Raw genomic sequence first — 15,555 nt, 5'->3', positions numbered from 1 at the left:
GGTCTCCTTATTCAAGCTCTGTTAGATGCCATACATTTACCGACATCTATCGCTATCATGAAGTGCAAAGCACATACGAAAGTTACTGACATTATTTCTCAAGGTAACGATCTAGCAGATCGCACAGCCAAGCTTACAGCACAGACTCCAGACATTCCAGTTAATCCGACACAGACACACACTCCAGATCCGACTACATGCATGACAGTTAAGGACCCTACACAAGATGTCATAGATATCCAGTTACATGCTACTCCTGAAGAAATCAAGAAATGGTCCGAACAAGGAGGGGTCCAGACAGATCAAGGATGGTTAACGAAGGGTAGAGCCACATGGTTTCTCCCCGACTCTATGGTTCAAGTCATTATTAATACTGCACATAGTCCAGCACATTTAGGAGAAAAAGCTATGTTAGACAGTATCCAGAACATTTGGTTCAACAAGCATTTACGAGCTGCAGCCAAGCAGAAAGTCCGTACCTGTATGATATGTTGCCAGTTTAATCCAGGTAAAAGTGTCCCGGTGGAACAAGGTGGATTCCAGCCCCCTGACCACCCTTTTGAAGTCCTCCAGATGGATTATATTCAGATGGAACGATGTCGAGGTTTCAAGTATGTCCTTGTAGTTGTATGCGCTTTGTCCAGGTGGACAGAAGCATATCCAGTCCCAGATTACACCGCCGCGACCACTGCCAAGCAGCTGGTTCGTGAGTTCTTCCCCCGCTATGGACTCCCTAGAGTCGTATATTCTGACAACGGCCAGCCATTCTCATCTGAGTTGATGAAGCATGTTTCCCTTTTGTTAGGGTACCAGTGGAAGTTTCATTGTGTACGCCATCCTGAAGCAGCCGGTCTCGTAGAGAGACATAACCAGACTTTGAAAATCCGTATTGCAAAAGTTTGTCAAGAGAAAGGTGTAGACTGGCTAGTAGCTCTGCCAGTCGCTTTGTTCTATATGCGCATGGTCGCACATTCCAGATCAGGTCTGTCCCCGTATGAGGTCGTATTCGGCCGCCCCCCTAACATGTGGGGTACTCCTAGACCCCGAAGTATTACCGATGTTTCAAGTAATATGCTGACAGATTACCTAGCTTCCTTGATGTCTGCCCTCAACTCTTGTCGTTCACAGGTTGCCGCCGCATTTCCAGACAATACCGAGGTGGCACCGCATGAAATCGTTCCAGGATCCATGGTTCTTGTCCGCAATTTTGACCGCTCAAGTCCGCTGGAGCCACGCTGGAAGGAGCCCCGACAGGTCCTCCTCGCCACCCGTACAGCCGTGAAGTTGGAGGGTCGCAAAGGCTGGGTGCACCTTTCACACGTAAAGAAGTTTTATGGACTGAAACCCGTCTCAAAGAACATTTCCCAGGATTTGAAGGATTGCCAAAATATTGTTCTCAAGGACTGTCCCGCAAAAGACATTGCTACAAACCCTCCCCTGTTAGAGAAAACTCCACAACAGGAGTATAAGTTGAAACTCCGGTCGAGTAAAATAAGTCAGCCAGTTTGATTGTCTAAGTCCTCCCCTAGGTGAAACGGTTAGACTGTTTCTGACATGTATAAAATAGACCCCCATAGTGAGAGAGTTAGTCAAAACTCAATTCGATGTATCGTTTTTCTATGTTTCATATTATTTCTCAGCATTATGATTTCCTGCACCAGTTACGCATTTTACCTGTATTTCCCAGTTCTTCATGTAAATAAGTCTGCTAATGCTACAATAGAGCATACGTTTAGTGATCTGCCTCCTCATGAACTCTCTTACCGCCTCGCTATGCGAAATAATTCTTTCATCCGCATGTTACATTATTCACACCAGACCAGCAATGCCACTAATTGTTGGGTATGTGGTCGACTCCCCCCTTTCCAGACACCGAAGGGAGTTCTGCCACTTTTTCCTTATCCTTTTTCACATAATGGTTCGTGTGGAGCATGGTCCACGTTAACGTCATCCTTAACAGATATATCTTTTCTTAACAGTACATGTTTTCCAGACAAGCAAGGTCTCCTCCACAGAACCGGGTTAGATCTAGAAAATGAAGTGTATAATTTAGGTAATTATTCTTCGAATTTCATGGTCCTGAATGTTCAGTCTGATACTACTCCAGACTTACCTGCTATTTCAGTACTGCCAGTCAAAGGCGAATTATGTGTCCGAAATAATGGTTCCGTACATGTAGGACATAGTGATTGTACTACTATTGTCAAGTATAGTGACAGTGGGAAATCTATTTTCAAAGCTTCACGTCATTCTTATTTTATTTGTGGTCAAACTGCATATGTTCGTCTGCCCCTCGATTGGGAGGGAACCTGTTACATTGCCTTCCTACTGCCACCAGTTTTCCTAGCCCCACCCGACTACCATAGGAATTCCCACCTAGTACATACAAGACCCAAGAGAAACCTCCCGATTGTCGATTATACTGAAACTACTCTAGAACAATATATAGATATCAATAAAGGTGTCTTTCCTTATTTAGGTACAGTTGTGAATAGTAAACTGATACGTAGATTAACCAGAACACTCGAAGCAGTAGTAATTGAGACTACTTCTGCTCTAAGTAATTTAACCGAAGAACAATCCTTTATGAGAATTGCCGTGCTCCAGAATCGTCTCGTCCTTGACGTCATATTGGCCGATAGGGGCGGGGCCTGTAGAGTCATCGGATCTAGTTGCTGCATTTTCATTCCAAATAACGCGCCGTCTGTTTATTCAGCTATAACCAGACTCCATAAAATTGCCCATCTGTTACACCAAGATCCAGGCACCTGGACATGGTCCGGTTGGTTCTGGAATATAATTTCCGCCTGGGGATGGAAAGTATTGTCCTTTCTAGGTATTGCAGTAGCGATCATATTCAGCTGCTGCCTCTGTATACAATGTGGCCCTGCGATTTGCGGCATTTGTGCTACCTCTTGTATTCCTAGTCCCAAGCCCCGTTCTAAATCCCGTTCCAGGATAATTCGAGACGAGCAAATGATACTGTATGAAATGATAGATGGTATCATGAATATTGATGTTTCCTGATGGAAACGTAGTGACAAGGAGGGAATGTGGAAAAGTAAATTTTGTCATGTTCTGTGTCCCTACGTGTCATCCATCATATGTTATATGTGCATGATTAAATATGCATATGTATTCCCTATGTTTGATTTAAAGACGCAATTATAGTTGTGTCCACCTCTAGTATGCCAGTTTCCAGTTCTCGTGAATACTACGAATATCAGGCCTATGTAAAGCTACGTTGCCACGTTTCTCAGTGTGCACGTTATTGTATGTAAAGTTCCCGTTCTAGGCCTCAAAAGGGCCTGGACACCAGATTCAGCTCCTGTCTCCTGTCTCCTGAAGCCCTCGCTGAGGAGCGATACAGCCCCCACCTGTATCCTCGACCCTTCACTTACTTCCTGCCTCGCAGTGCCCGGCTCAGCCTGGCTCTGCCTCTGAGTCTGCCAAGAGTATGTTATGATTCCAGTTATCAGTTCAGTCCTCCTTCTCTGCATTCCTAAAAGCTACTGAATCGCATCAATAGTTTCCGTCATTGTCTAGCCTTCACGTCTCCATGTAAGAGAAATACTGCATTTAATGGTCATTTAATATTCTTCATCACGCACTACATGTAGAATAATGCATGGTCCAGTCTTAGTGTCTGTTAGCCTTTCCCCTCCTGACTTCTAGTTTATATCAACATGTTCTCTAAACATCAGATACTAGATACTGTTTAGGTACATGTCGCCCTGACTCTCCAGACTTCAGTCTCTGCTCCTAGCACAGAGTTCGAAGCCCCCAGCTTCTCCTAGTAACACGTCATTGCTAGTTTGCGCGCACCATCAGGTTAGAGGTCCCGGCTCCTCAGGTAGCCCCCTCCATGGTTTCCGCCCCATTCATGACATATTCTGTTACGTTTGCATCACATGTCTATGTATACGCCCTGTTACACCTCTTTTCACCCTTATCTTTCGCGACTACTACGCGTCACACCCTTTGCTCCACCCACTGCTACGCCTATTGCAATGTAATGCTATGTGTTTGCGTTATGTATATATGCTCATGTACTGTTATTAAAAGATTATTCCTTAGCGCGCTCATCCCAGATCCAGCCCCAGCAGCTGCTGGGCCCTGCCTTCCTATTCCTGTGCAGGTCGTCCTGTTCCTGTCCTTATGCTGTATTAAACCTGCAAAACTCCTACTACCTCGAATCTTGACTCTTATTTATTGAGCTATCTGTTATTCATTTATTCATTCAAAAATAGGGTATTATTTATTTATTTACCACAACACCCTGCTGCTTTTCTTCCCGAACTTGCTGCATTAGCCAGATTTTCCTCATTTAACTCAAATACTAGTGCTTTCCCATGGTCCCTTAACCCCTTCGACGCTCATGACGAGCTGGGCTCGTCATGAGGTAGCCTCCTGCTACGCTGATGACGAGCCCAGCTCGTCATGTAACATGCGATACCGCAAATCCCAGCGTACGGGCGGAATTCCGCCCGCACGCATGCGGTTAACAATGTTCCATGGTCCTCCTCGAAGTTCCTTGACAATATGTCACACTCTGTCTCAGTGCCCATAGTGTCATGTGGCTGTATGGGTGTTTCATCATACAATATCAAGAAGTGCTCTATCCATCTGTGTTCTGGGATAGCCACCTCAATAGTGGCTAGCTCCTCATCTATAAAAAAGGGTGCATTAACTGCCTTCCAAAAATGCACTAGAATCTTTGGCAATGGATGCTTCACGGAGGGCTATCCAGGCCTCTACTTTCAGGCTATCTCTTCTACGTTTTAGGGCAAGCTTATATTCTTTTTCTGTGCCTCTCTAATTTTATCCCTATCTTTAACTTCTTTATGCAGGGCATGCTTAAGATTTCTATAGGCCAGAGTACAATTTGGATCGAACCACCCCTTTTTCATATTACGCCTTTTCCTACAGTTTACACTAATGGTAAGCGCCTTCTTGACGTAATCTGCGATATCAGAAAAACTATCAATAATTACCTCTAATGCAGTGTTTTCATCCAAGCATGCCATAATCTCATTGTGGCAATTTGTTACCACACCAGCCATAAAATCTGTGGGTACCACTTTCTCCCAGCTCAGGGTATAACCATTTTGACTAGATAAAGAAATACTTTCTAAAATAGAACTTGGGCTGTTAACTTTAACTAGATTTTATCTGAAAAGCACTCTGAGCAAAATGGTCACTCAATGCAATCTGATGCTGGCAGAAATCATCAACAATTGAACCATAACGATTGGAAACCAAGATAAAATCTATTGTGGAAAAAGTTCCACGCCCATTAAACTTAGGGCCAAGAGGCACAGGGGGACTACCTAAAGAGTTGGCGAAACCCAGATCAAACTCAAATACTAATTCAATTAAACATTCACCATACATTGTATGTGGGAAATGTGGAAAAAAAGGTCTCCCTGTCATATGTAATTCCGCAGTTCCCAGTATCCGAGTGTTGACAGAGGGCAGTATTAAAATCCCCCCCCAGACTACAATCAAATATTTGCTCCCTGTCTCCTGCAGCTTATGCAGCTGTCCACGCATTGCCTTCACAAACCCTTCTAATAAACCGTGGGGAACATTGTTATAATAATTCACAAGTATTACTGGGCAATTTGTGTCTACCATTAATCTGATAATTTGCACTTTACACATATTAGTGAAAGTCTGTTTACAGTTGCCCTTTTGCAACACTTGGACTGTACACATATTAGTGAAAGCCTACTTTCCAGTTGCCCTTTTGTAAAGTTACAAGTATGCAAAATTCTACTATTCACATTCAAATGTTAACCTGCATGACCCTTGTGCCCTTCTGTGAGTTATACAAAAACATCAGCCCTTTGTGGTGCTAAAGGAACATTGTTTAAAGTAAATATCATCTGTCAGCATTATATGAAGCACTTATGTGTTCCTATATCTGTCGCTTATAATTCACTTTGCAATTGTTCTATGTTATCTTCTGCATGTAGCATGAACATATCATATTTGCAGTTCTCATACCTTCTGTTGAACTGTGTAAATTAACAAAAATGAGGTTTCCTTCTTTTGGTTGACCCTCAGTCTGATCATTCTGATATTCTTTGTGACTCTCCCCCCAGGTATCATCCTTCACAGCCATGCCTACCGCTGTCCAGAGCAGTTCACTAACAAAACTGTTGTTGTCCTGGGCGCCGGCCGCTCTGGTATTGACATTGCCCTGGAGATCTGCACTGTGGCCAAGCAAGTTATCCTGAGTCACCGCAATGCACTGCTGAAGTGTCCTCTGCCTGCCAATCTTCAGCAAGCTCCTACTGTCCAGGGCTTTTCCCCAACTTGTGTCCACTTCCAAGATGGCTCCCTGCAGCAAGCTGATGTGTTCATCTTCTGCACGGGGTACAATTACCGCTTCCCATTCCTCATGCAGGAAACAGGACTGCAGGCTTGTGGTGCATCACTTCCCCCACTCTACAAACACCTCATCCACCCTAAGCTACCCAACCTCTTCTTCATCGGCCTCTGCACCGCTGTTTGTCCATTTATGCTCTTTGATTACCAGGTGCGATACTGTCTGGCAGTGCTGGCAGGGTCTTGCCTCCTTCCATCGCAGGAGGCCATGGCAGCTGAAGTGGACAAGGAGTACCAGCGCTACCTGGCCACCGGCAAACCACCCAAGTACTTTGTGAAGCTGGAGTCTTTGCAAGAGGGCTACTGCAGTCTCCTAGCTGAGGAGGCAAGAATCAAGCCTGTACCCCCAGTGATCTTTCAGGTTTATGAGGCCACCATTAAATTCCGTGCCACCGACCCAGTTAATTATAAGACTGTGAATCTCCACCTCCTGAGTGATGAGGACTGGGAGCTGGTGTAAGGGTGTGAGGCCCAAGGAGAGGGAATATTTCTGAGAGTGAAGTCCTGTATTATGTGAGGAGGGCCACTTTACAGTTCAGCTGATGGCCATGGAAATGGGTCTCTGGGTGCTCAAATGGATATAAATAGAGCTGCAATATGACATACGTACATACACTTGCGTCTTTGGGCTTTATTGGTTTGGGCCAATATGAGAGGGCATATTGTGCACCATCAGAAACCTTGTTTGCAAAACCTTTAACTTGGAACCTTTGTGATATGGCTTTTATACTGCAATATTCATAATCTGTTTTTCTTATTAATTATGATGACTCTATCCTATCAGATAATCTAAAGCTAAAACCCCTTCGCAGGATACAGGCACTGTTGTCCTGAAGAATGTATGAGGAAATATGCCTCTTAGATTAAGATTACCAACAACTCAAATAGCATTGTCACTTAGATAGGCCTTCTCAAGACTGATAGTAAAGTAGAAACCCTGAAGGTTTATTGAAAGATTTAATTTCATTACAGAAGGCAACATATGGTTTGTCTCAAAATCAGGCAAAATTCATATGAAACTATATTCAGGGAGTTAGCATAAGGTTCAGAAACAGCTACCATTAAAAGTAGCATGAGACCGGAGGTCTCCCTCAAGTAGATTTTGTAAATTATTGGAAGTCCAGAGAATACAACAAATCAGTGTGAGTCTGCTTTCTAAGAATAAGGGAAAGCCACACTGGCTCACCTCCAAAATGAACCTCTTTTGTAGCAAAATACCAGGGTTAGGTGGAACTTGCGGAGTTTCACTTCCCAAAATTCCATGAAATGACATAAAACTATATGAGATTTTGTGAGTGGTTGCAATTTGGCACGTCACGCTGATTTTTAGGGCTGGGAGCTTGTTCCGTGCTGTGAAATCAGCACAAATTGGAGCACGCGGTGCACCAGAGGGTAGTGTTTCTTTTACTGCTCGAATCGATTTTCTACTCGAGCGGCAGCTTTCTTAACACCGACCTTCGCGACCGCCCGTCTTGAGAAATCTCACCGGAGGCTTTTTAGCGCCCGAAATATCATGCTAGGGAATGCAAATTCCCGCGCACCAACTTAATGTTGGTGACCTGTGAGCGCAAAAAACTCCACCACATGTCGAATGCAGAATACAGAAGGGGCAAAACTCAGCAAGCTCTGCTGGAGAAGTCAAACTTTTGACCCATCCCTACAAAATACACTGTAAAATCATACAGTCAGCATGAAGTGAACAAGTGATACATAGGTTCAGCAAATCACAATATAGAATAAAATTAAACCATACCTAATACAATCCCTTAGATGAATAACACCAAGCCCCTTATGCCCTAATGTCATCAAATGTACCAGTACAAATCTTTTTCCACAGAAAACAATGAAAGACCTATGCAGAGAATGGGCTCAATGAGTTTTAAGCAGGAAGAACATTGAACAGTTACATTTGAGAGGAAAAGCATCCTCTACAGCTTACAAAGAACAACATCCGATTCAAAATCACAAAACATATTGCATTCAATAATGTTTTAGTGCACATTTTGCTACATGTGAAGAGAGTAAAAAATGATAGCATGTTCACATTTTGAATTAACTTGGAGTCTGGGCCTAGTTTGGCCAATTTAAGGAAAACACAGTCCTATTAGTGTCAGCACAGTTGTGTCAAATGTAAATCATTCCTATCATTTAAGCGCCATTGGTTGCTCTAACAAACCCCCCTCTGATGACCAAATCATCACAATTCACACTTTTTTTCAACTAAACCAGTTTACAACACAGTTTCCAAAATCTTCAGCTTCTTGTATCTTGATTTCATTACAAGAACGGAGGCCGCATTATGCAATATCTGTTAATGCAGTCTCCAAAGGTTCCAGAAAAGAACATTGAAACAAGGTAAATGGCATGAGCGGACAACAATCTGCCTCTTTTAAATGCAGCTCCGAGCAGATAAGTAACCTCTCTCTCTCTTTGAATTACCTCTATTTTGATTATTGGTAGTTTATTGGTGGCCTAATCCCAAAAAACCACCCCCACCCCCCTCCCCTCACCTTACCGATCTCCAATTTATGGAGATTTCCCACCTCACCCCCGTAGTCGGGAATTTTTTAATCATTGCATTTGCCTTGTGTATTTTTATGTTAATATCCTTAACACCCTTCCTTTACAGAAAACACGTAAGTATTCCTTATTTATTTATCTATTTTTTAAATTGCCGCTTGTACCCCCGCGTCTCCTCACGCGCTAGTGGTGCTCTGCTTAACTTCCCTCGCGCGCTACCGATAAAGCTTTACCTTGACTACAACGCATGAGCAACGCGCTACTCTTCTCCCCGCTCCTCACGCGTATGAACGCCCAAACAATTCCTCAAAGTTTCCGGCGCATGTAGCCTACAGTCCCTCTACCGCGACGCGCTTTAGGCAATACTTGCGTCGCGGTGGTGATGAGAGGAATTCACCTTGGCAGCAGACACGCTTCATGCCTAGCTCGCCAAGGGTTTTTCCTCGTCTTGATCAAGTCCTTCCATTGAAGATAAGACCTGTCTGACTCCCAATCTAGACTCTGAGCTTATAACATTTCTTTTTAAGCTCAGTCGTGACCCTAGAAAAGGGATAGAAAAATCATTTAAGGGTTGCTAGGACCATCTTCTAGATGTCCTTGGCCCCCTTGCAAGAATTCTCGACTCAGCTGAAGAGAGCCATATCCATGGCACACCTCTTAATACAGATCATATCAGAGGTTGCTGCAAAAGAGCCCTAATACTCTTGGGCAACGTTAACGTGAGCATTAACGCTGAAAGGCATAAACTAATTCTCTACAAAATTGATCCCAAGCTTTCCGATATGGCCGACAAAGAGCCATCTGCAAATCCAAAAGGCCTTCTTTTCGGAGAGGAACTCATCAAGTCCCTTGGTAAATATGTCTCAACATTTACAGCCCTAGACAAGGCTCAACAGAATATGAAAAGGGTTTTTAACAGTAACCTTTTTGAAAGGGCCGGAAGAAGGGGCCTTTCTTCTGGCCGGTTTAACCAGGGGCCCTATCAAAGATTCCGTGGCTTTGGACGGGGATACCAGCAATTCAACACTCCTACCTTCTACCCCCAGCATTTGAGAGGAACTCGCTCAAGAGGATCTAGATCCTGTGGTTCATTCAACTCCAATCCACCAAGTAAGTCCTCCTCTCCTACCCCCTCCCCCTTCTATCCCCTTAAAGGTGGGAGGCAGACTCAAGCTTTTTTCCAGAATTGGAAGTTAATTACTCAAGATCCATGGGTCCTGAACGCCTTCAAGGGATTTATGATAGATTTTCTTCAGGTTCCCTTTCAAACCTCCTTTCCAAGATACCTCTCTCCTTGGAAAAACACAAAATAGTAGAAGAGGAGATAACCTCTATGCTCCAGAAAGGTGCAATAAAAGAGGTTCCCTTGGATTCTTTAACATTCATAAGTACATTATTCCTCGTAGAGAAAAAAGGGAAAGGTTGGAGACCTGTAATAAATTTGAAAAATCTCAACAAATTTCTGGTCTACAGGCATTTCAACATGGAGGGTATACACCTCCTGAGAGACCTCCTCTTGAAAGAAGACTGGTTGGTCAAACTAGATTTAAAGGACGCGTATTTCACCATTCCTTTGGCCGTAATCCACCTACCTTTTCTCCAATTTATGTGGAAAAATAATTTTTATCAGTTCCAGGCCCTTCCTTTCGGACTTTCTTCTGCCCCATGGTGCCTTACCAAGGTCGTAAGGGCGGTCGCCTCTTTTCTGAGAGAAAGAGGTATTCGTCTCATCGTTTATCTCGACGACATTCTGATAATTTCTCAAGACCTTCAACAAATTCTCCTAGATCTGGAAACTGTTATGAATCTTCTAGAAAGTCTATGATTCATTATAAACAAAGAAAAGTCTATCCTGACTCCATCAAAATCACTGGAGATCCTCGGTTTCACCCTGGATACCTCCAAGTGTCTCCTTCTTCTACCTTCCACCAAAATTTCAAAGATCAAGAAAGAGATAAGACATGTTTTGAGACAAAAAGATCTTCCTTTGAGGGAACTAGCCAGACTTTTAGGACTTCTCTCTTCTTCTATTCAGGCGATTTTTCCAGGCCCTCTGAATTATCGGGCCTTACAAAGGATAAAAGGGAGGGCCCTTAGGTCCGGTCTCTGGTACGAAGATCTAATTACCCTGGAGACCTTTTTGCGAGCAGTCTCACTTCTCAACTAGAGAATTATTTCAGCTGGATGCCGGACCCCGGTTCTCTAGCAGTGAATGACTTCCTACTACCATGGTCAGGGATCAACGCATATGCTTTTCCTCCTTTTACCATGATCCAAAGAGTCTTACAGAAAGTGAGACAAGACCAATGCTCACTTGTCCTGATAACTCCATTCTGGCCATCCCAGGCATGGTTTCCCACCACTCTGGAACTGGCCTACGATCTTCCCCTCTTAATCCCTTCTCTAGAGAACCTCCTTACAGACGTGTATGGAGATTTTCATCTCCTAACCCAAACAGGGAGTTTGAACCTTCTTGCTTGGAGAGTGTCAGGAGATCCAACGAAATCTCAGGACTTTCGTCATCAGCGGCAACTCTCCTCAGAGAGTCCTGGGCACCAGACACTCACTACAGATACAATAACATTTGAAAAATCTGGGTTCGTTGGTGCCTGGAAAGGAACTTGGATTCCCTACAGGCACCTATTGTTGATGTAGTGAACTTTCTGGTCGAACTATTTGATAAAGGTTCAAGCTATAGATCTATCAATTGCTATAGATCTGCCATTTCTGCTGGTCATATACTTGTCAATGGGAAAACAGTGGGTAAAAATGTCATTGTTTGCAGAGTGATGAAGAGCATTCAACTAAGGAGACCCCCAAGACCCTAACAAGATACCCTCTGGGATGTGAACTTGATTCTAGATCTTTTCAACTCCTGGCCTGATAATTCCCTTCTGAATAGAAAGCTTCTCTCCATCAAGCTTGCAACTCTTCTTTGTCTTATCTCCTGTCGTAGAGTCTCTGACGGTAAAGCCCTGGAGATCTCTAACAGATCTTATAACATATTTGGAGTAAAATTCGAGATTTGCAGAAGAACCAAAGCCATGTCTGATTTGATCTTCTATCCACGTTCCGATCTTTGCCCAAAACTTTGTGTGGTTGAGTGCATGAAGGTATATGATCAGAGAATGTCTAGTCTACGTCCTGTTGATAAGAAACAATTTCTCATTTCCTTTATTAAGCCTCATAAAGCCATAACCTCTACTTCCATTGCTAGATGGGTTGAGACCCTCATGAACTTAGCAGGTATTGATTTGTCAAAATTTCAAGCTCATTCTGTTAGAGGTGCTATGGCCAGTAAATCTCTATGGTCTGGAGGTAAGCTGGATGATATTCTTAAAGCGTCCGACTGGTTGAACGCTTGTACCTTTGCTCGACATTTTTGTAAACCTATCAAACATATGTCTAATAGTGTGTTACAAAGCTACCAACATGCAAAATGTAATGTAATGAAATTGTGATTCTCCTATTGCCATGTCTAGAGAATCTGGATTTCATTAAAGACACGGAGGCTGATATTATCCCACTAGTGTTTGGTGATTTGTGATTTCTTCAACATGGATTATTTATTTACATTCATACCTATGTGATGCATTGAAATAACTCTTATTTCCTTTTATCTTGTCTTTGATATGGTTTATTTTGTTCTAGAGACATTCATTGCTTTCTTTCTTTTCAAGTAACCCTTCTTCATAACCTACGGTCCTTTGGCTGAATACTTGTTGGGTTACTTTCTTCTTCATGTCTCCATTTGGATCCTTTAGAATCCTTTAAGTTTTCAATCCGATACCTTTGAACTTTCTTATTTCTCTTCGCTTGATTTAAAAGAGGCAGATTGTTGTCAGCTCATGCCATTTGCCTTGTTTCAATGTTCTTTTCTGGTACTATTGTAGACTGCATTAAAACATATTGCATAATGTCAGCCTCCGTGTCTTTAATGAAATCCAGATTCTAGACATGGTTTTAGGAGAATCACAATTCTCCCACACTCTTGATAATTTCATAGGTGTGTACCTTAATTTTATTTATTTATTTAGTGTTTTATAGAGCGCGAACCAGACCCGTGAGGGTATCAGAGCGCTTTACAGTAGAATCAGGGGAATATATAACAAGGGGGAAGGAGAGTCAAGGGATAAAGGAACAAATAGAAACAGTATATGGGGAAACAAAACAATCATAAAAATCGACTACTATACGGGATAGGAGCAAAAGCGATGCGATGAACTAGAAAAGCAGTCTCATCACCCAGATAGTTCGAAGTGCAGGGTGGGTAACGTAAGGAAGGCAGCCACGGAAAAGTGCAATGATGATAGGTAAAGGCAGGTTGAGGGGGTGATTGTAGTGTGAGCTTTAGGAGAGGAATTTGCCCATTAGGAACAATTTGGTCTCGTTTTTGAAGTGGGCAACAGACGGTATCCTTCTAATGGCGGGTGGGCGTGAGTTCCATATTCTTGGAGCGGCCCCAGAGAAAGCCCGAATGTATGTTCTTTTTTTTCTTGAAGCGTGCGGGTTGGAGCAAAAGGGCACTGGCTGACCGGGAGTTTCTGCTTCCTCCAGATAATACAAGTTTCTGTGCGAGAAAAGCAGGAGACTTGGAATAGAGGGCCTTGTGGGTGATGCAAGCCAGTTTGAATTGGATGCTGGCCTCGATAGGAAGCCAGTTCAGAGCTTTAAGGTGGGGCGAGATGTGGCCAAACTTCTTGGAGCCAGTTAGGAGTCTGGCGGCGGCGTTGAGGCAGGCTTTCAAGGGTGCCAGAGAGGTCTTGGGTAGGCCTGCAAGAGTGGAGCAACCATATTCTAGTTGAGAGATGACTAAGGCCTGGATGGCTGATTTTAGATCAGGAGGGTCGAGGAAAGGTTTCAAGTTTGGTAGGTAGTTCAGGTGAAATCTTGCGGTTTTGGCCATCATGTTGATATGGCCCGCATGTTCATGTTGCCGTCTAAGGTAATTCCCAGGGATTTCGCAGAGTCAACGATAGTAGGAGAGCAGTTTAGCGCTGTGATAGCCTTGGTCCAAGCTTGAAAGTCTGTATTGGCGTTAGGTGGTGAGATTAAGAGAAACTCTGTTTTTTGGGCGTTGCGTTTGAGCTGGTTGGATGTGAGCCAGTGAACAGTTAGATTTAAGGCCTCGTTCAGGGAACGGATATCCTCAGGAGAAGAGATATTGATGTAGAGCTGTGTGTCATCGGCATACATGTGGTAGGAGATATTGGCAGTGCGCAGCACCTCTGAGAGTGGTTCGAGGTACAGATTGAAAAGGGTAGGGGATAAGGTTGATCCTTGGGGGACTCCAACTGTGATCGGAGAGGGGGCGGATAGGTTGCCATTGATCAGGATTTTCTGCGAGCGGTTCTGGAGGAAGGATCGGAACCAGGCCAGCACCATGCCATCCAGGCCCATCCTAAGATTGAGGCGATTCAGGAGAATTTCGTGGTTAACCTTGTTAAAAGCCGAGGATAGGTCAAGGAGGATCAAGAGACAGGTTTTGCCTTGGTCAAGGGCTTGAAGAGCATCATCGACAATGTGGAGGAGTGTGGTTTCCGTGCTGTAATCTTTAACAAAAGAGGGATGGAGAGGGAATAGTGGATTCTGTCTCCCCTAGCAACTATCATAAACAAAAAGGAATCCACTAGGTGGACGGCGGCTGTTACCACAATGGTGGGGAGCAACCAGTGTTGTTAAAATACCCCTCACACACCAACAGGCCCCTTGGTGTCATGCTTCATCATCGGGGTCTTCGCAAACCTCTACGGAATGTGGCGTGCTACGACTTCACGACTACGCAGGAGCACTGTATGAGTGAACTATGTGTTTGGTGTGTGTGAGGGTACCAAAATGTGAGTGGTGAGGTGAAAGTGAAGGATTAAAAAATACCTGGCACGTGAGTGCTGAAAATTTTTTTAATGAGTCTCCGGCTGGTATTATTAAAAAGAGTGCTAGAGTGGTTGTGGTTTACTAATTAGGGTAACCCAACCAAGTTAGTGCGTCGACATGTTTCGGAGTTATGGAACTCCTTCTTCAGGACGGGAATATGCACTACTTATCCCCACCTTACTCACATGTGTGTAGATTTTAAAAGTGTGCTCTACAAAAATAGATATGGTGAATAATGTACCTACCTATGTTGGATGTACGGTCCGTTGCGCCCAGTTGGCGGTTCAGGATACCTGTAACAGAAAAGTCATGTAAAACATGATGACACAGATTGTTGTGTCCATACTGTGCAAACACACAGAAGGGTAATAAGGAACAAAAGTGAAGGTCCAGGAACCCTAAGAATTATTATTAAACAGGATAATACATGTTCTCGTATTTATACTGTGTAAATACACAGAAGGGTAACAAGGAACAAAAGTGAAGGTCCAGGAACCCTAAAAAAAGGAAAAAAACGGAAAAAAACGAACAACATATAGACTGAGACACATACACATTCAAAGTATCAGATAGGTCTTAGAGGGTATGGTTTCTGACCCAATTGTGTAGCTTACTTATTAAGAGAGGTCCAATGGCCTCATGAGCCACAGCGTGTTGGGGGGTCCGTTCTACCCGATATGGCAACCTGTGAGGTATTTAAGGGAATGGATCAAAAGGTTTGTAATCCCTCGATAATAAAAGATCACACACCATTAGGCTTGTTCATAC

At 43.5% G+C, this 15,555-nt stretch overlaps 1 protein-coding gene across 1 annotated transcript in view; it reads left to right on the top strand.

The window, feature by feature from the left end:
- The window catches only part of LOC144799521 (uncharacterized), a 118,850-nt gene extending 110,203 nt beyond the window's left edge, over positions 1–8,647 (top strand). The window contains exon 6 of the mRNA XM_078670883.1: positions 6,108–8,647. Within this exon, the coding sequence (XP_078527009.1) occupies positions 6,108–6,853 (746 nt within the window). The 3' untranslated portion in view covers positions 6,854–8,647. The remainder of the gene's footprint in view (positions 1–6,107) is intronic.
- The last annotated feature ends 6,908 nt before the right edge of the window (positions 8,648–15,555 follow it).

The sequence above is a fragment of the Lissotriton helveticus genome, chromosome 12 (assembly GCF_964261635.1).
Source record: "Lissotriton helveticus chromosome 12, aLisHel1.1, whole genome shotgun sequence".
Lineage (NCBI taxonomy): Eukaryota > Metazoa > Chordata > Amphibia > Caudata > Salamandridae > Lissotriton > Lissotriton helveticus.
The sequence above is the reverse complement of the archived record's forward strand: the minus strand, read 5'-3'. Positions and strand labels throughout refer to the sequence as shown.